Below are 21,361 nucleotides of genomic sequence, written 5' to 3'. Positions count from 1 at the left end.
TCCAAAATCATGAAAATAAGAAAAGGTAAGTGTATCATGTCAAAGAACAAATTAAGCAGCTCATCAAGACTAACAATCTGAATTATTAAAAAGATGAGGTTAACTATTATGATTTTCAAGAAATGAACGAAAAATCGTCTGAAATTGTTTAATTTTCAATAAATTACTTTGAAAAGGCTATTTAAACTCATTAGCTGAAACATGTGAGGGCATCACTCAATGCGAAATTTTCTCACCTTTCGAATGGATCTAAAACATTTAAAATACAAAGTATACTTTTAAAGTTAGAGGTATTTTAAGACAAATAAGTTTTTTACACAAAAAGTTCAATAACTCTGTAACGGTTGAGATTTGATGGTATGTGTAGAACAATTTTTTTCTCCAAATATGGCAGTCTATCACCCCCGAGAGATTCTTAACCATGAACCAAACACCCTGTATATATATACAGGGTGTTTGGTTCATGGTTAAGAATCTCTCGGGGGGTGATATATTGCCGTATTTGGAGAAAAAAATTGTTCTACACATACCATCAATCTCAACCGTTACAGAGTTATTGAACTTTTTGTGTAAAAACTTATTTGTCTTAAAATATCTCTAACTTTAAAAGTATACTTTGTATTTCAAATATTTTAGTTCCATTCGAAAGGTGAGAAAATTTCCTATTCAATGGTGTTCTCATATCTTTTAAGTAATTAGTTTTAATTACCTTTAGCTGTAAAGTAGTTAAAAGCTAGTGTTTTTGAGGAGGTTTTTGCTAATTTTCTCGAAATAATGAAGTATGATTATAGCAATATCCATTATCCAAAAGTTGGGTTTTAGGACGGTTCATAATTTGTTGTTGGACGTCATATTTCTATCTCTTCTCATTTCTTTGTAATTTCATTACTATACTTTTCCTGTAACCGACTTGCAAGTGCTTAAAAGACTCTAATCTAAAAAATATGCTTTATATCGTTATTTACAAGATTTAATTGGAAAGCTAAGAAAATGTCCTATCAGTGTATGTACAAATATCTTTCAGTTAAGTGTACTAAATGATTTTTTACTAACGAAATAACTCAAAATTTGTGTTTATTGGAGAGTTTTTTAATTATTCTAATTATTAATCAACAAAATTTATCGTTACTATTGTTCATTTGATGCACCTTAATGTTCTCTATAACTTTTTATTTGACACTTTGTCTATATCTCCTTTCATTTTGCTGCTATTTAATAGTTAACACAGCATGAGCTCGCCACAAATGTAGTGGGTTCGAAATCGTTATTTTTCCATATGAAACGATGTGATAAAAACGATTTTGCGTCGAATCCAAAGAGATAATTGAATGGAGTCAAAGAAAGAACTGTAGAACTTGCTGAGATGCATTATTTCCATGATAATAATGGTGATGTTTATTATTTACTATTTAAAGAAATTAACGAAAATGCTAATAATAGAACTAACTTTAAACTAATTTACTTTTAAAAGAATACTAAATTCACTTAACTGAAAGGTATTACTACATTTTTCACTGTAAAATTTTCCTGGCTTTCGAATAAAAAGAAAAACAGTACAATAAGTGCCATAATTTTTCAATTAGAGCTGGTACTAGTGAAAATGAGATAAAAATATCAAAGTTGAATAACCCAAAATCATGAAAATAAGAAAAGGTAAGTGTATCATGTCAAAGAACGAATTAAGCAGCTCATCAAGACTAACAATCTGAATTATTAAAATGATGAGGTTAACTATAAGGATTTTCAAGAAATGAACGAAAAATCGTTCAAAATTGTTTGATTTTCAATAAATTACTTTGAAAAGGCTACTTAAACTCATTAGCTGAAACATGTAAGGGCATCACTCAATGCGAAATTTTCTCACCTTTCGCATGGAACTAAAATATTTAAAATACAAAGTATACTTTTAAAGTTAGAGGTATTTTAAGACAAATAAGTTTTTACACAAAAAGTTCAATAACTCTGTAAGGGTTGAGATTTGATGGTATGTGTAGAACAATTTTTTTCTCCAAATATGGCAGTCTATCACCCCCCGAGAGATTCTTAATCATGAACCAAACACCCTGTATATATATATATATATATATATATATATATATATATATATATATATATATATATATATATATATATATATATATATATATATATATATATATATATATATATATATATATATATATATATATATATATATATATATATATATATATATATATATATATATATATATATATATATATATATATATATATATATATATATATATATATATATATATATATATATATATATATATATATATATATATATATATATATATATATATATATATATATATATATATATATATATATAATATATATATATATATATATATATATATAAGTCAATGTTTGTATGTATATGATTTATCAACTCCCAAACTGCTTAACCGATTGCCGTACAAAATTATACATAGTAGGCATTTGTTATGGAGCGTGTCTGTGTGCTATTGGTTGGGGATTATCTGTACACCAGATGGCGCTTCCTAACAAATTATGTTTATTTCCTTTTATTTCGTTGAAAATCGCAGCAACGCGCGATGGGCATTAGCTAGTAACCAACAAAAATAAGCTATTATTAATTTAAATCGGATGGAAATTGTAAAAGTTATTCAATTTTTTGTAGAATGGAAATTTTTGAGTTTCTCTGGGTCAACTTAATGAACCGTCTCAATTACATTTTTTTTCTTGGGCTTGCTTCACAATATATGAGGAATTCTACGTTAGTAATGAAGATTTTAAAGAGAATTTATTCCGGGGTAATAAAGTGTGTCCCACATTTATACGTTCACCCTGTTTTTTCAGTATAATTTTTTTTTCGTTCGAGCAAACTGCATCAATTTTTCAGCGCTTGTTGTAAAACTTAATCAACAATGTTTCTAGAAATTTCGAACCCTGGTGCGTTTCGTTCGTTTGTTATGGCATTTTAAGTGAAAAAAGTGGTGTCCCACATTTATACGTTCACCCTACTATTTTTTGGATAGCCTTTTCTCTATTCACACAAACTGCTCCAGATTTTCAGCGTTTATTTTAAAGTTAAATCAACAATTTTTCTCGAAGTTTGGAAACACGGGTGCATCTTGTTTGTTTGTTATGGCAATTTAAGTGAAAAATGTGTCCCTTATCCTTTCATCCTATTATCTCAGATTAACTTTTATCTGTCAAAAGTAATGCACCAATTTTTCTAAGTTTATTTTGAAGCCTAATTTGCGATATTTCTCAAAATTTGGAAGCTTTGGTGCGTTTCGTTTGTTTGTTATGACAGTTTAAGTGAAAAAAGTTGTTCCTGCATTTATACGTTCACTAAGAAAAATATAGATTTTCCCAAAACAATGCATTATTCAAGTAAATATCCGGTAATAATCAACACTATATTTATAAGTCAATCGAATTCCCATCATTTTTGAGTACAAGTTTCACTCGCTTCGGCATTTAATCATTACGATTTTCTATATTTCTAGCTCTAAGTTTGTTTTAGAATGATTTGGTTGCTTTCTTGAGATTTACAACTGACGAATACTGCTTCGCGTTGTCATACACATCGGAGGTCATTCAAATATCGCTTTCTCCAGACGTTATCCCGACTGAAAATGTTTCGAGTATGATGGTTCGTGAAGTATATGACAAGCTCAAGAAAGCAATCAAATCATTCTAAAACAAACTTAGTGCAAGAAATATTGAAAATCGTAATGATTAAATGCCGAAGCGAATAAAACTTGTACTCAAAAATGATGGGAATTCGATTGACTACTACATGAAGCATTAATATTTACTGGATAATTACTTAAATAATGCATTTTTGGGAAAAACTATTTTTTTCTTAGTGAACTTATAAATGCAGGAACAATTTTTTTCACTTAATTTGCCATAACAAACGAACAAAACGCACTAAAACTTCCAAATTTATAAAAAAACTTCGTAAATTAGGCTTCAAGATGAACTTAGAAAATTTGGTGCAGTACGTTTGACTAAAAAAAGTTAATCTGAGAAAATAGGGTGAACGGATAAATAAAGGACACATTTTTCACTTAAATTGCTATGACAAGCGAATAAGATGCACCAGGGTTTCCAAACTTCGAGAAAAATCGTTGATTAAGCTTTAAAATAAACGCTGAAAATATGGAGCTGTTTGTGTGAATAGAAAAAAATGTTATCCAAAAAATAGTAGGGTGAACGTATAAATGTGGTACATCACTTTTTTTTCACGTAAACTCACATAACAAATGAACAAAACGCACTAAGGCTTCGAAATTTAGAGAAACATCGTTGATTAAGTTTTAAAGCAATCGCTGAAAATTTGGTGCAGTTTGCTCGAACTAAAAAAAAGTTATTCTGAAAAACAGGGTGAACGTATAAATGTGGGACACACTGTATTCGATCTCGTTTAGCCAAATATTCTTGACTACTGATAACAATAATCTTAAGCTCACTGAAGTTATCAGTTATCGAATAGTTGGTATGCAATACTACGTGTAATATTTACAAGTGTATGACATAAAATAACACTCTTATGATACAAAATTCTTTGTAAACTAAACCCTCACACGTCATATAATACGTATTTTAAGATGCTAGCTGCTCCACTGTGTTTTGTTCATTGTTAATACAAACTCTACGAGTCCGTACATATTAAGGTGGGGCAAAATGATCGATTTTCCAGCACATTACTTTTTTGGTTCCATTTGGGGTCTCAAACATTTGTGCAAAACTTGGGGTCGATTGGTTTTGACCCGGCGTAGCGCATTGCGTTTGAAATTTGTATGGAAATTAGTATGGGAAAACCTACTTTTTGCATTTTCAATTCAATTCAGACCACAATTTTTCCTGCAGTATACCAACAATTAGATAGAAGTGCAGCCCAGGATATGCTGAACAACTATGCCGAAGGATGCATGGTGCTACATGTGAGGCAATCACTCAAGGAAAATTTTCTCACCTTCCCAATGAAAATGAATCTAAAAGATTTGAAATACAGAGTATACTTTTAGTTAGAGGTATTTTAAGACAAATAAGTTTTTAACATAAAAAGTTCAATAATTTTGTAAAGGTTGAGATTTGTTTTTGAATGATTTTGAAACAACTATGCCGAAGGATGCATGGTGCTACAATGTCTCTACAACAAGTTATAGCTGTTCAAAGTTCGATAGATCGAATTAATTGCCAAAAATTTTTTTTTGCCAACACTGCGGGTGTATCAATGATATTTCATATGGCATACCAAAATAACATCATATACTTTAAATTTACCACATTGATATGTTTAGATGAATTATTCAAAAGCCTTAGCTCAATTTCATGGGCATAGGTAGTTTAGCAATAGGGCTGTAGTGAGGGGAGAGGGGGGAGGCTTTCAAATATAGAAATTTGAACTTAAATACCTGAAATCTTGTCGAGTTGGAACGTTCAGATGAATTATTTTAAAACATTTACACAATCCACTAGAGCCCCAGTTCAACAGCAATTTTTTCTTCAGATGATCGAAAAGCATTCTATCAAATCATAGTTAAACTGAAATATAATCAATGCATTCCTCTGACATATCAACTCGACATCAATCGATTCAGTCTGCAACTTTACTTCCATTGATATAAAGTCAAAGAAAGAATTGTAGAACTTGTTGAGATGCATTATTTCCATGATCCATAATGATGTTGTTTATTATTCACTATTTTAAGAAAATTAACGCAAATGCTAATAACACTAACTTTAAACTAATTTACTTCTAAAAGAATATTAAATTCACTTAACTGAATGTATTAATGCATTTTCTCTGTGAAATTTTCCTGGCTTTCGAATGAAAAGAAAAAAAAGTACAATAAGTGCCATACTTTTTCAATTAGAGGTAGTAAAGAAATTGAAATAAAAATATCCAAGTTCAATAACCCAAACCCAAACAAGAAAAGATAAGTGTATCAAGTTAAAGAACGAATAATGCAGTTCTTCAATACAAACAATCTGAATTATTAAAATGATGCTGTTAACAATTAAGATTTTTAAGAAATGAGCGAAAAATCGATCAAAATTGTTAAATTTTAAATAAATTACTTTGTAAAGGTCACTTCAACCCATTAGCTGATACATGTGATGGCATCACTCAAGGAAAATTTTCTCACCTTCCCAATGAAAATGAATCAAAAAGATTTGAAATACAAAGTACACTTTTAGTTAGAGGTATTTTAAGACAAATAAGATTTTAATATAAAAAGTTCAATAATTTTGTAAAGATTGAGATTTGTTTTTGAATGATTTTCATGTGAAAGGACTCCAGTCCTAGTTTTAAGCTGACTTTAACATTAATTTTGAAGCAGTTTTACAGAGCATTACCTGCCTTTTCAAGCTTTGTTTTCGATCGCACGTGGATCTGAACGCATCGAAATTTTAATAATCGTTATTTTTTCTAAACACTCGTAAATAGATTTTCGCGTTCTTTGTAAATTTGCTGTTTCTAGGGCAAGCATTCACTATAATGTTGGTGTACGTATGGTCACGAAGAAATCCTTTTGTTCGAATGAACTTTTTTGGAATATTGAATTTCCAGGTGAATAGCTGTAATGCGGATCATTTCCTAATATAAGCACTGTAATATTCTATTTTTTACAGGCTCCTTATTTGCCGTGGGTTTTACTAGGATTTTCAGTACTTATCGGTAATACCATTTGGGTAGATCTGATGGGTATCGTGGTAGGACACATATATTACTTCCTGGAAGACGTTTTTCCAGGTCAAATCAATGGCTTCCATGTGTTGAAAACACCGCAGTTTTTGTAATGTTTACCTTTTTAAAACTTTTGAAACAAAACTGATTTTCCTCTTTCAACAGAAAAATTATGTTTGATGAGCCCAATGAAGATGCGGACTATAATGCCCTGCCAGAAGATCGTCCTGGAGGATTCAACTGGGGAAGGGAGGAACTAAACGATGCACAAATTAACGAACGACCGAACGAGATGTGATTGCAATAAACTACCGACATCGTCTATTCAACTAGTTTTTGTAATATTGAGAATCTTTTCTAAAATCCACATCGTGACATTTCAGCCATGCACCACAAAGCCATACATCAGCTTCCGTCAACGTCAACGTGCCATACATCAAAACGTTCCGTGCCGTTGATGTTGTGTATGAATGCTTCCATTTAATTGCATGTAACTAATTCCGGTGACGGAAGCCTGATGTACCGTGTGAATCCTACTTTACGCGCCTGTGCACTTTGCATTAATGCAAGCGAAACGACGTTGTTTTTAGTTTGTTCGCACTCACGTGTGACATATATAGCAACAAACCGACGAAGCGCTAGTTTATATCGGGAAAGACAATACCTTCAAATGTTGATTTCCCACTTTAAAGCAGTCTACTCACGAGGCAACCAGCAACCCTCTAAGAAAAGTTGTCGAGCTATCGGACTGTCCACAGTTTATAGAGAACAGTTGCGCAAAGAGTGAAGTCAAAAAAGTCTACCTATCGAGCACAATTGGAATCCATCTCTGATATCTCTGCAGCAAAGCTGAATTTAAATTTTGCTCGATAGGTAGCCGTTTTTTGGCTTCACTCTCTGCACACTCTTTGCGTACCTTTACACTAAGGCCTTTAAGACTGTTGACATTGCCGACATGTATTTCTTTTTCGAAATTTGCCCCTCTTCCCTTTCCCCTCTCTCATTCCAGTTGACCGAGTAGCTTGAGTATTGTCGGTACTGTCAGCAATAAAAATAAAAAGCAAACTTGGTGGCGTCAGTGGGACGATTTGGTCTTCAGGTACTGGTAATGATTAAACAATTTACATTAATAGACCTTTCTCGTCAAAAAATTTTACATGCTAGAATGCTGCTTTTTTCATCCCTATGTCGATATTGCATATTGCCGCGATGTTTTGGTGCCTTCAACTATTGAAAAAATCAAAAAAACTGCAAACTGCTCATTTAACCCCATGTGCTGATGATCTACTTTGCCTCATTTCCCCATGTTTGGATGAATTTCTTGTGGGGAATTTGGAAGAACGATGCCAGATCTGCAAATCTGCAGATTTTTCATATTAGCTGCAGATTTTTCGCAGGCTTTAGATATTTCATCGAACAAAACCAGTTCCATCAAATTTTAGCAATATTTAACATTTTAGATTATTTAAAATTTTATCGCACTAGTTTCCTTGCTCAAATATATTGCAGCGATTTACAGACTTTTCCGATTTCTACTGCATGCTACTGCAGAAAGTAATTTGGCATCCCTCATGCTAAAATAATTCATCATCTCTGTCAAACATATTGTTTTGACATGAATTAATTTTTCCAATAGTCTTCTAGAGGAAGAAAGAGGAAACCGAAGAAATATCGCTGTTCTAATCGCCGCGTTGTTGGTTTTAATTATCTTGTCGGTATTTTTTGTTGAGCTGACTCGCGGGTGTTTTAGTGAAAATTATAATAATCGGGTTTCTATCAAACGAGATGACGATGATGGTAGTAACAGCAGCAACTCGAGAAGACACCACATCCAGTGCAAATTAAGCGCAGTTTATGGAAAAAATAATCAGGCTCTGTGCACCATGAAGCAAGATACTGACCTGGAGCAAAATCAATTAGCGAGGAATGAAAAGAGTTATGTGAAAATAGGTATTTATTATTCAAAATTGTTGATTTTCGATATACTTTAACTTGTTTCATATGTCGGTGTCGTGACTTGAGGATCGTTGTCGTTCCGCCATGGTTAGGATTACTTTAAATAAATGCACTATCACAAGTAACTTCCACACGTTTATTTAATATTCTGATCTCCTGATCTGCTCGTGACAAAATCTGCTTCAAAACTAAAACTCTTCCCAATAACTGTTACCTATTTATATTGTCAAGCGCTAACGGTTCCTATGGCAACTCTTTTATTTTGCTATTCGTGTCCCAGGTATTTTGTTTGTTATGCGAGAGCTTTTTAATATTTGAACGGTAACTAAGACAACAGCTCCAATATATAATATGTTTGTTATGTTGTAATGTTCGAACGTTACTAAGTAACTAGGAAAACCTATGTTATATTATATATATAAAAGCAAGTGTTCCCAATCTTCAAGTTGTTTCTTGATTTGTTTCCAGTTATTCATATATTCTCTACATTCGCCTCCTTTTCTACTCTTCCTATATGTTAATGGCCTTGAATGCTGTTACAATTATTTTTTTTATTAATATTATCTTATTGAATAATGTGATACAAAAACATATTCTTAAATCTAATTGGTTTTCTAATAATCCTCTTTTCCTTTTCTTCATGAATGTTTTCGCATTTTTTCAACTGATCTGCATCTAATTTTTCTTCGGTTTCTAGGGATACTGGCGGTTCATCGTTTGGATCAGACTTTCTGAAGCCTAAAATTAGAGAATGTTAGTGAAAGTGAAATTTTTTCTGGTTGTAACCAGTATTATTGATACTGTTACCCAAATTATCCGTGGAAATGGAGGATGGTGAAACAAGATCACTAGTATCAACGTGCTCTGGTGCCAGTTTCACATCCTGAATGTTACGAGTGTACTGAACTCCTCGCTCGCTTCTAATGACCAACTTTGCTCCGTGCCTAGTTAGAACAGTAAATCTTTCATTCGAAAATATCCTATCTGTTTTGTTTTTCTTTGGGGTAATCACAACCACCTTATCTCCAGCTGCAATATCCGATTCTTTCGCACCTCTGCGATTATCAGCATATTTCTTGCTAATAAGTTTTGTCACTGCATCCCTATCTTGAATATCGTTACGGTCTATTTCATTCGCCAACTTAGTTTCCCAGAGGCTTGGAAATATACCTCTGTACTTCCAGCCCACCAGTAGCTCAAACGGAGTAATATTGAGCCGTGCATGTGGTTTTATAGTGTTATGAACGTGTACATATTTTTCGAGTGCTTGTTTCCAGCTTGTTCCATCTTCTTTAGCTGCTGCCAGGGCCTTAACAATACCCTGGTTTTGACGCTCCACAGCACCGTTAGACTGAGCACTAAGAGGAATAGACTTCCTAACTTTAACGCCTTTTTCTTCCCAGTAATTTACGAATTCACTTCCTTGGAAAGGGGGACCGTTATCACTTTGCAGAATTAGTGGTAGACCCCACGTGAAAAAAATTCTACAGAGGGCCAAGTTAGTGCTTCGTGCATCGGTATTTCTCATCTCTACTACAGAGAGATATCTGGAGTATGTGTCTACAACAATCAGAAACTCACCGGAACCACATTTTTGGATTGATAAAAAATCCATTTGTAAAATTTGCCAAGGACCATCGGGAAGCTCGCGGCTGGATAATGGAATTGGCGGATTTCTTCTTGATATTACGAGGCATGTCTCACACTTTTTCACGAATGTTTCCACATCATTACTCATACCAGGCCACCAGAAATATTCTCTCATGATTTTTTTCATAGCCGCACATCCTATGTGTCCTTGATGAGCTGATTTGATGGCCCTGGAATGAAGTGCCTCGGGTAAAACAATTCTATCCGTTTTGAAAATCATTGATCCAAAAACTCGCAATTCTTTCTTCTGTGCTTCAAAGCACCGGAGTGATTCGGGCCATATTCCTGACATTATGGCCATTCTTATTGATTGAAATGTAACGTCCAGCTCCGAAGCTGTTTCAATATCCCGCCACGAAATATCCATTGATCCCCCGTCAATGGCATAAAGTAAATGTTTGTCATTTTCCTCGTCGAAAGGCTCATCAATCTGAGTTTTTTTAATCAATCGTGATAACGCATCTGCTATATTTAAATCACCTGGGATGCGCTTAACGGTGAAATCGTATGCTTGAATTCGTAAAGCCCACGCTTCGGCACGAGAAACAGCTCGCTTGCTAATTCTGTACCCGTCTCCGAAGATAAATTCGTTTGCCTCGGAATCTGTTCGGACTGAAAATGATTTGTTCATCAGATAGAATGAGAACCTCTCTATACCCCAAACTATGGCTAACGCTTCTTTTTGCGTATGTGGATATTTTTTCTCCGCATTCGTCAGAGCTTTGGATGCACATGCAATAACTCGAGGAATACCTTTTTCGTTATACTGAGCTAGAACAGCACCTAAACCGACCGGGGAAGCGTCCACAAACAGCTCTGTCTCATCTTTGTAGCTAAAATATCCTAAAGTAGTGATAGTTTTCAATGCTTCATTCTTTAAAAAATTGAACTCGTCTTCCTCATCTTGATTCCAGTAAAATTGTGCTGATTTTGCGAGATTTCTCAGTTTTTCTGTTCTATCTGCTCTTTTGAGAATGAATCTTTCGGTAAAGTTCATAAGGCCCAAAAAACTTTTCACCTCTGATATTGTTTCCGGTCTGCGAAATTCCCTGATTGCTTTCAATTTGTCATCTACTATTCTCATTCCGTCATGCGACATAGAAAAACCCAAAAATCTCACAGACTGTTTGCCAATTACACACTTTTTCATGTTTAGGCATACATTATGCTCTCGTAAGCGACTTAAAACGATATTTAAATTTTGGTCATGCTCTGCTTTTGTTTTTCCAAATACAATGATGTCGTCTAAATAGTTTCGAGTCCCTGGACAGTCTGCCAAGATTATTGTCTGAAGAATCTCTTGGAAAATATCTGGAGCATTACAAAGCCCAAAGGGAAGTCTTTTGAATCTATATGTCGCTTGCCCGGCAAAGAAATTGGTTAAATGCCTTGAATCTTCGTGGAGGATCACGTGAAAGAATGCGTTCGTCAAATCGATCGTAGAAAACCAGGATGCTTCGGGTAGATCGGCCAATATTGACTCCAAAGTCGGCATTTGGAAAGGAGTTCTTATGATGCATTTGTTTGGTCCTCTTAAATCCACTACTAGTCTGATATCCTCTTTCCCCTTGGGCACGACCAATAAAGATGAACAAAATGATCTGTCCATTGTTTCAGTGACATGTTCAATGATTCCTGAGTTTAGTAGATCACGGAGTCTTCTTTCCGTTTCTATCTTGAAAGCAGGCGGAATATTCGTGTAAACATTTCTCGATGGTGGTTTTGTTTTGTCATATGATAACCGGACGGGTGGAACATTGAAGCTCGGGAATTCTTCCGATGCCTCTAAATTTAAAATCTCTCCCTGAAGTAGCATAGGAGACGGTTGCAGAACAGGAACATTAAGACCTAATTGGAGAACACTGTAGCGGATTGCTGTGCTTCTACTCATTAGAGGTCTAGCATTGGCAATAGCATAGAATTTTTCGAAAAAACGGGGGCGGTCTTGGGAAATGTACAATTCGGCAACAAATGTTGCAATAACGGGAATTTCACCGGCACAGGCGTAAGCTTTTAGTGGTTTGTCCGACCCTTTGGTAATGGAAAATAGCGCTTTAGTAGCGGTTTCGCTTTTCACTAAGAGATTAAAAACTTCTCCGTTGACAGTGTTCACTTCAGCTCCCGAATCTATTAAAAAAGAAACTGCAACTCCTGCTATTTGACCGATGATAATTCCCTCATTATATTCATGTTTAGGAAATTGCATTACAATGCTATCTCTCTGAAATTTTGTAATAAACAAAATCATTACATTTTCATAAATTTTAATTCCATTTATTAAGATCTCACTGAGAGATGGCTACATTTATAATTAATAAATCTAGTTTTTACAGTGAAATAATTTCAACATAACAAAATGAAATGACATTGAAAGCTTTTTTTTTTATTATATTTGTGAAGTAGTTGCACTTACAGAATTCGATTCGTTCTCATCCTCGTCCTTGGTAATTGCAGAAATTTTTCGAATTTTGGGAACTGGACTCTCGTTATTATTGCTGTACTGTTGTTTCATCTGAACTGATGGAGCTACTTCACGGCAAGCTCGCTCGATATGGCCTTTACGTTGGCAATTCCTGCAGAATTTGTGGATCGCGTGGCAAGCTGCTGGCACATGGAAACTGCTTGTGCATCTCCAACATGGCTTACGAGTAGAGCTAAGTTCTCTCTCAGAAACGTTCCGTTTATATCCACCTCTAATTGATGTATTTTTCCAATTACCAGAAAATTTTTGTTGCCCATTATACGCACTTTGATGTCCTCCAGAAAACCTTCTTGGTTGGAACCCTCCTTCGTTTTGTTTAAAAGACACAGCTGCAATTTCGACTTGATTCGATTGCTGGTGATTTTTAGCGAATATATCCTCATTAAGTTTGCTGATTTCACAAGCTCGAATTTTCCCCAATAGATCAGCTAAAGAACCCCCTTTCCTCATTAATTTTCTGCCGATTTCTCGAACGATCGGATTGGTGGCATGCGACTGAATAACGTCTGAAACGTTCTCTACCATCACTTCATCACTGTAATCACAAAGCTTAGCAGCGGCTACTATTCGTTTTACGTATTTCAAATCTGATTCGCCAGAGCCTTGTGCCATTGATCGAAGTTTCTGACGCTGCATCAAACAATAATCGCGAGAGCCATAAAAATTCTTTAAACGGGAAATTGCGTTTGAATATGGTTCCGTGTCCGCAGACGGCAAACCTTCGGAGCCCGTTGTTCCTTCAAGTATATCCAATAGCTTGGGTCCCGCTTTAATCTTGAAAATACTGATTTTCACAGATTCGTCAGTCACACCCGCAAGCTGCATCGAAGCATCAAGCAAATCTTTCCATTGCTCAAACGACTTTCTGTCAATTTCCTCCTCGCCATCGTTAGGTTTACACTCTGGAACATTGAGTGAAGCAAACGATAAGTTGTTCATTGATGTTAGGAGTAACGAGTTATCTAATTCCGCGCTCTGATCTTTACGCATTGTGGAGTGTCGTTGCATGAACCCGAGAGTATTGCTCATGGGTTCAAGTAGCTCTGGTAATTGCTGTTTTTCAGCCATTATTTTCTTTAATTTCTTAGAAAGAAAAGCAGAACGTTTTTTTTCTGTCTTCAATGCCTGAGATAGAATGCTCATCTTCTTTTTCGTAGCAATCTTCGTTTTTCTGAAATCAAATTCAGAGCAGGGATTGAGAATTAAGATTATGCTTCCTTGATATTGGAATATTATCAATTCAAGAAATGTTTAGAATTATTCACATTGATTCTTAACATTCCCAAACAGAATCGATTAGTAGCGACACTAATATTTCTGCTCAAAACATTATATTCTACTCAAAACCCTACTCTTCCTGCTCGGAGGAATCATATTTTGAAAACAGATACCTGAAACCACAACATTTTAATTCGGAGAATTTGCTAGTTAACTTTATGTAAAGTCACTCAAAACTCTACTCCCCACTTAGAGAAATCTCTTTTTTTTAAATAATCATCTTAAAAAATATTAGAAGAAAATGGCTGTTCAAAGCCGTTGAATTTTCACTCGAAGGAATTATAGATGAAATGCAAATGGAACCTCTCAATGTCATATTATTCCACCTCAAAGGAATGTTTGAAAACAGCCATTCGAGGCCGTAACATTCCAACTTAGAGGAATTGTCAGTTAACTGTATGTCGGGCCACTCGAAGCTCTACAATACCCACTCAGATGATTCTATCTGGCCGCTCAGAGCTGATATATTCCCACTCAGAGGAATTATGAATGAAACGTAACTAGAGCCACTGAAAGCCCCACCCATTATTCCCACTCAGAGGAACCATCATATAACTGTAAGTAGAGCCACTCGAAGCTCTACAATTCCCACTCAAAGGAATTTGTTTTATTTCATCCAATCATCGAAGAAACAATAGGAAAATGGCCACTCAGAGCCGTTACATTCCCACTCAGAGGAATTATTGATGAAATGAAAATAGAGCCACTCAAAGCCCTATTCTTCCCACTCAGAGGATTTTTTGTTTGTTTTAACACTCCAAAGAAAAAACAGACGGTCGAAGTCGTAACATTTCAACTCAAAGGAATTATCAATTAACTGAATATTCTATTTGGTCGCTCAGAACCGTTATATTTTCACTTGGAGGAATTATAAATGAAATGTAAGTTGAGCCACTCAAAGCCCCACTATTCCCACTCAGAGGAATTTTTTTTTTTAAAACAGCCACACGGAGCCGTAACATTCCAACTCAGAGGAATTATCACCTAACTGCATGTAGAGCCACTCGAAGCTCTACAATTCCCACTCAGAGGAATCGATTTTGTTTTATTCAATAATTTGAAAAAAAAAATGGAAGACTATAACCGCTTACAGCCATTACATTTCCACTCGAAGGAATTATAGATGAAAAGCAAACAGACTCAAAGCATTATTATTTCCACTCAAAAGAATTTTTTTTTTTTTAAGCAGTCACTTGGAGTCGTAAAATTTTAACTCAGGATAATTATTAGTAGTTAGGCGCAAGTATAGCCACTCGAAGTTATTCTATTTTGGCCCAGCTGGATCGGTTTTCACTGCAATTTTGCAATAAAATAACGGTTAGAGGAATCAACATCCCTTAGCAACTGTTCCGAAATTTTATTGCAAAATAATTTAAATTCTGCAAATAATGATATTTTTCATAAGTTCAAAGAAAATACATTTTATTTTATTTATTATATACATATTTGATTTTTCACCATTATTCTTATAAAACATCATTTGTACTTACAAACCATGTAGTTCGTTAATCGAAGGCCATCATTTTATGATCACATAATTATATGTCATAGTTCTTCTACCATTGCCTTCATATGTTCATAAAAATATCACACATTCCAATTTTTATTACCACAATGTGGAAAAAAACAAGTACTGTTGCAGTGAAATTCATATAGGTATTACCGAAACACTATTCGTATAGAAAGAAATAAATCAACACTACATAATAATCAGTAGTTCTATCATATTCTCACAAAAATATCGCCATTGAAAAATGATTTCATTGCTACTCGCATGCGAATTCGTATCATAAAACTATAAATTTTCAATCACGCTGCTAGCAATGTTGCTATGACAACTAAAAAAAACATCTGGCCGCTTAGATTTTTGTATTTATTACTTCACTCATTTATTTATCGTTTCCTTGAAAATGAACAATAAACAAGCACGATTTTTCTATTTGTGGACTATTTATGGGAACACATTTGTCATGATAGCTAGTTCCTTGAGAGCTCTACGCAAAAAAAACATCTCAATTCTCTGGTTCTCTAAGTTGTGATCAAATAATTCGTTGAGCCTAAATTTTTAAATAGTTTCGTGGATCTCTTTTTTTTTTTTTTTAATTCCAATTGTGGTCCAATCACTCAAAGAACTTTTACTCACTACATTTCAACTTTACTTACATTTTCAAGGACTCTTTTTTTCTGCCGACTGTGCCATTGTCGTGACTTGAGGATCGTTGTCGTTCCGCCATGGTTAGGATTACTTTAAATAAATGCACTATCACAAGTAACTTCCACACGTTTATTTAATATTCTGATCTCCTGATCTGCTCGTGACAAAATCTGCTTCAAAACTAAAACTCTTCCCAATAACTGTTACCTATTTATATTGTCAAGCGCTAACGGTTCCTATGGCAACTCTTAGCCATTGTCGTGACTTGAGGATCGTTGTCGTTCCGCCATGGTTAGGATTACTTTAAATAAATGCACTATCACAAGTAACTTCCACACGTTTATTTAATATTCTGATCTCCTGATCTGCTCGTGACAAAATCTGCTTCAAAACTAAAACTCTTCCCAATAACTGTTACCTATTTATATTGTCAAGCGCTAACGGTTCCTATGGCAACTCTTTTATTTTGCTATTCGTGTCCCAGGTATTTTGTTTGTTATGCGAGAGCTTTTTAATATTTGAACGGTAACTAAGACAACAGCTCCAATATATAATATGTTTGTTATGTTGTAATGTTCGAACGTTACTAAGTAACTAGGAAAACCTATGTTATATTATATATATAAAAGCAAGTGTTCCCAATCTTCAAGTTGTTTCTTGATTTGTTTCCAGTTATTCATATATTCTCTACAGTCGGGTTTGCAGCTCTCTTGTGTATGCTGTTAATCAGCTTTGACACATTGTGTTCGGACACTTTACAGATCCAACATAAGATCCGAATGTTGGCCAATCCTCTTTCAGTACAACCAACAACGAGAGCAGAAATGTGATGGAAGGCGAGGATAAAATCAACGGTTGCTATCGGTGTTTGATATGTGTGATCAAAGTGATATTGAGCATTCCTCCCATGTCTAATCCAGAAGAGGTTTGCGACAACCCGGCTTAAAAGTGAATATTAAAGACGTTCCCAGCTGCTTTAACTGGTGGATAATTTTTGAGTTGCGCTTATTATTTACGAAACAAGACTAGGCCATTGCCAGTTTGTATACGGTATCAAACAAATGTGAGTGTAACAATAAAACTATTGAAAATAAAGTTCTGCATAAATGTAAAGCTAGCGAGAAAGAAAAGCCAATCAAGTCCTTCCTGCATATCTGACTGCGTTTTTATTTCTTTAAGTGAGTACCTGCATAGAATCTTTTGCCACACACATCGGACTTGAGCCGCTAGTTTTCTGTATGAAGCAGTATGTGTGTGGTGCACTTGAACAGACTTGTGCGATTTTGTTAGGTAGAACTTTTGCCTTAGCCACTATAGTGCACTTGTAGGGTTGCTCATAGGTATGGAAGCGCGTTTGTTTTAGAGTATTTTTAACCGTTATGTGTCCGACGCGGTACCCGGGAACCTTTTCAGGTTTCAATTAATGAAATTCCAATGTTTTAACCATAGCTGGAAATTCAAACTTTGTGACATCTTAGAACTTCACTAATTCAAGCTTTTAGTTTAATAATATTGTTGATATAGTAAGGGGGAGTGATGAGGGGCTCCTGAATTTTTTTTCTACGTAACCAGCCCGCGTGGGTACCCGGGTACTCACAAAACTGAAATGCCAATAACTAAGGAAATTTCCAACCAATTTCGACACTTTTGGGTGTTTTGGATTCAGGAACTTATTCGGCTCCCGGGAATCCGGATTCCCGGAACCATGTTTCAGTGCTGGGATACTATTTGTGAACTTTAATGGAATACTTGCAATATGGGTATCAAATTTTTTGGAATTGCATCAGCAGGCTGTATCTCGTGGTTTTGGAACCATTTGGTAATTTGACTTCGGAATGGACATACCAAAGCAGGTTCCCGTGGTGCCGTGAGTGGCCATTCCGAAGTCCAATTTCCGTATGGTCCCTTAACAGTAAATAACAGACTGTCGAGACAATTTGAAGAGTTTTGATACTCATATTGATAAGATATTATTAAAATTTACAAATCATACCCTAGTACTGGAACATTACTCCGAGAAAATTCGGATTACCAAGAACCAGATCCATTCATCCGGTCCAATTTCATATAATCAAAAAGTGGACAAGTTCCTGAATCCAAAACATCTAAAAGTGTCCAAATCGGTTAAAGAAAGCCATAGTTATGAGCATTTCAATTTGCGGGTACCCACGTCGACCTGTTAAAGGTTTTTTTTTGTTGGACACATAACGGTTAAAGGTAAATCTGTCACATAGTTATACGGCAGCTCATCTGTATGAAGGTGCATGTGTTCGATTTTGTGACTTAGTTGGGCAAAATTTTTGCCGCACGCTGTCCACTTGTACGTATGCTCACCCGTATGAATATGCATGTGTACGGTTTGGTAACTTCAGTGCAATTTACACCATTCTATGCGGTGCACGGTCACCAATAATTCTTCCATAAATTTAGACATTGTGCCGAACAAGGGTAAATTTGCGTATATAAAATATATAGGAGCATATCGCTGTCTGTGCATGGAACTGAACATGATTAAATTTTTGGCCCACGCATGTCAAGTTCGTCGCAGTGTCACGTAAGCAAAACCTCGAGTCTTAAGATATTTTTCAAAAATTTACAATTTGGTACCAAATTCGATTATGATACCGGTGGGAATACCGTGTTGGAATCGTAATTCGGTAGTAGAGCGCAACTACCAAACCGTGGAATCTTTCAATCATAATGCGATCCAACGCTTTCCGGAACGGATCCCCTGGATAGTTTTTGCTAGATCTCAGGGTGTGCTTCCTCGATGTAATCGGCTACTACTAATTCGTAAAGTGTTACATTACCCTTACTGGGTATCTGCAATGATGGCACCTAACCCATTAGGTTTACGTCGAAATATTTATAACTCGAATTTTCCACTCACGGAAATATAGATGGTGCGATGGAATGTTTTCTTGGGGGGGGCATTACCGCATCGAGTTAGTTTTACAGATTTAAATAATTTTTTCAAGACCTTATAACAGTAATGGAACATTGCAAGATTGACAGTTTAGCTAGCTTGTTTACATGGTCTTAGAATATAAAAGCAATTCGAACCAAGCTTCGTTCTGGGTGGAATCAAACATTTTCTAAGTCCATGTAAACAAACTCTCTGAACTGTCAGAAATGTGAGATTATACATTTTCATGCAATGTTCTATAGCAAACTGTCAAAGATACACTCTCGAGTTCATTTGTGACGTCACCGTAAAGTAATGAACTTAGTATCGCGTTTCACCACTTCATTTGCAGTGTTGCCGATAAAGCAAACTGAAATATGCAAAACAGTGCTGCCGAAACAGGTATTTCGAGTCTCACCATTCTTGATTTGGTGAAAATATTACTCAACATTCTTTCAATTTTCAATTTTCAAAAAATCATTAAAAAATCAGGGAAGGTCCTAAAAATCTCATTTTACCGTGAATGGTCTTAAAAATATGATATCTTTCGATCAAAAATAAGAAAAATAGGGGTTAGGTCGGACAAGAAAGGTCTATTATGTACATCATTTACAATTATTGGATGTTTCGTCGTGGGAGAGCTGTTTGTTAACCATAGTTTTATCCCTTTCATTGCATGTGCATAATGGTGTATGGACGTGATTGGCAAAGGACTCTTTCCCCAAGTCCCCAAGAATACTTCATCTATGCGTACAAGATCCCGGATTGGATGAGAATGGAGTTGGGTGGAGACACGATACATGCGTCCTAGCCTGTAAACGATACCAATCAACAACCTATCCGATACGATTCAGTGATGGTTTCTTACCGCGCACAGACACGAATATTCTTTTATGCATTTAATCACGAGCATTTACACATGTCTGACACGGTACCGTGAATATCCGCATTTGAAATGGGCGAAAGAATATTGGTGTCCGTCCCAGTAAAGTTCAGCTGGAAATGAGCCGGAATTCCGGCTGGTTACAGTTAGTATTTCGGCTCCAGTGACACAACCGATTCTAACTAGAGTCGGTTGAGCATGGGCGAATGGCCAGTAGGTTATAACCCAAATAAATAAATAATAAATAATAGAATCGGTTGTGTCCCTGGAGCCGGCATACTAACTGGAATCATCCGGAATTCCGGCTCATTTCCGGCTGAACTTTACTAGGGTGCACCGTACTGAAACGGTACGGTCTCTTTTGAGACTTAGATCGCACTTGTAGTGTGCTATAAAACTTAAATTGTTACTTGGGAAGCAGACCTTGACAGCTGGTCGGTGTTTGAATTTCGTCACATCGCGCCACATTTTTATGCTTTCAGATGACACGGAAGAAAACTGTACTGTACAATTACCCAAGCTGGGACCGCTGCTGGCGAGCCGATACCGGAATGTCTGCATTTCTTACCGGTTGTCTTGTGATGCTCGGGCTTTTCAATTTGGGTAAGTGATCAAAATTTTGATTTGTCCTGTGTAATAACGGCATACTTTTCCGACAGGTTTCCTGGTTCATTGTATATCGGTGTCAGTTACAGGCGGGTTTACTTGGGCCGCTGCAGTGACCATTTCCAGTGGTCAGGTCCAGGATTGTTAATACGATACATTTTTCACGATAATTTATCGGCGTTACTCGTTAACGATAATATATCGTCATCGAAAACTCCGTTATCGATAATGTATCGTCGCCTTTATCGTCATCGTCGATGATTGTATCGTCGTTTTCATCGTCATCGTCGGTTCTTCGGTTATCGCGATACATTTTGCGTTACTTTCCCGTTTATTGGAGTTGAAGTTGATGCGGTTAACTTTCAATTGTTTTGAAATAAATACCTATTGAAGGACATGTTGTTGGCAGTTGAAAATCAATAGTTTTGGACATTTTCTTTGCACAGCGGGGTCCGACGATGCGTCAAAATGAATTTTTCTCAACTTTTCGGGAAAGTGTATTATATTAATGGGAAAGTTGTTGGCAGTTGAAAATCAATAATTTTGGACATTTTCAATACGCAGAAGGGTCCGACGATGTGTCAAAATGAATTTTTTCAACTTTTCGAGTAATTTGGTGCACAGAAGAGTCCCAGGTGCACAGTGTTTCCAAACGGCAAAAGGCGATCATAATTGTTTTGACCATGAAGAAAACAAATTTTGAGCTATTGTGTAATTAGTAATTTTTAGCACGCAAAAACATATATT

At 35.5% G+C, this 21,361-nt stretch overlaps 2 protein-coding genes across 3 annotated transcripts; one reads left to right on the top strand and one right to left on the bottom strand.

Annotated features, from left to right (window-relative positions):
- Positions 1 to 9,409: 9,409 nt before the first annotated feature.
- Positions 9,410 to 10,183, bottom strand: LOC131696366 (uncharacterized). Its single transcript, XM_058984911.1, has one exon. It carries the CDS (start codon positions 10,181 to 10,183, stop codon positions 9,410 to 9,412), a length of 774 nt encoding a protein of 257 aa, XP_058840894.1.
- Positions 10,184 to 18,596: 8,413 nt separating this feature from the next.
- On the top strand, positions 18,597 to 21,135 carry LOC131678042 (sodium-independent sulfate anion transporter-like). Of its 2 annotated transcripts, none has more exons than XR_009303560.1 (3): positions 18,597 to 18,668; positions 20,491 to 20,611; positions 20,668 to 21,135. XR_009303560.1 is itself a non-coding variant. In XM_058958177.1 (3 exons), exons 1-3 carry the CDS (start codon positions 18,751 to 18,753, stop codon positions 20,760 to 20,762), a joined length of 240 nt encoding a protein of 79 aa, XP_058814160.1. In that variant the 5' UTR covers positions 18,603 to 18,750; the 3' UTR covers positions 20,763 to 21,135. The 2 variants fall into 2 exon arrangements, 1 of the variants encoding a protein (XP_058814160.1); XM_058958177.1 differs by having other exon boundaries at positions 18,603 to 18,774.
- Positions 21,136 to 21,361: the final 226 nt, after the last annotated feature.

Source organism: Topomyia yanbarensis, chromosome 1, assembly GCF_030247195.1.
Source record: "Topomyia yanbarensis strain Yona2022 chromosome 1, ASM3024719v1, whole genome shotgun sequence".
NCBI lineage: Eukaryota > Metazoa > Arthropoda > Insecta > Diptera > Culicidae > Topomyia > Topomyia yanbarensis.
The sequence above is the reverse complement of the archived record's forward strand: the minus strand, read 5'-3'. Positions and strand labels throughout refer to the sequence as shown.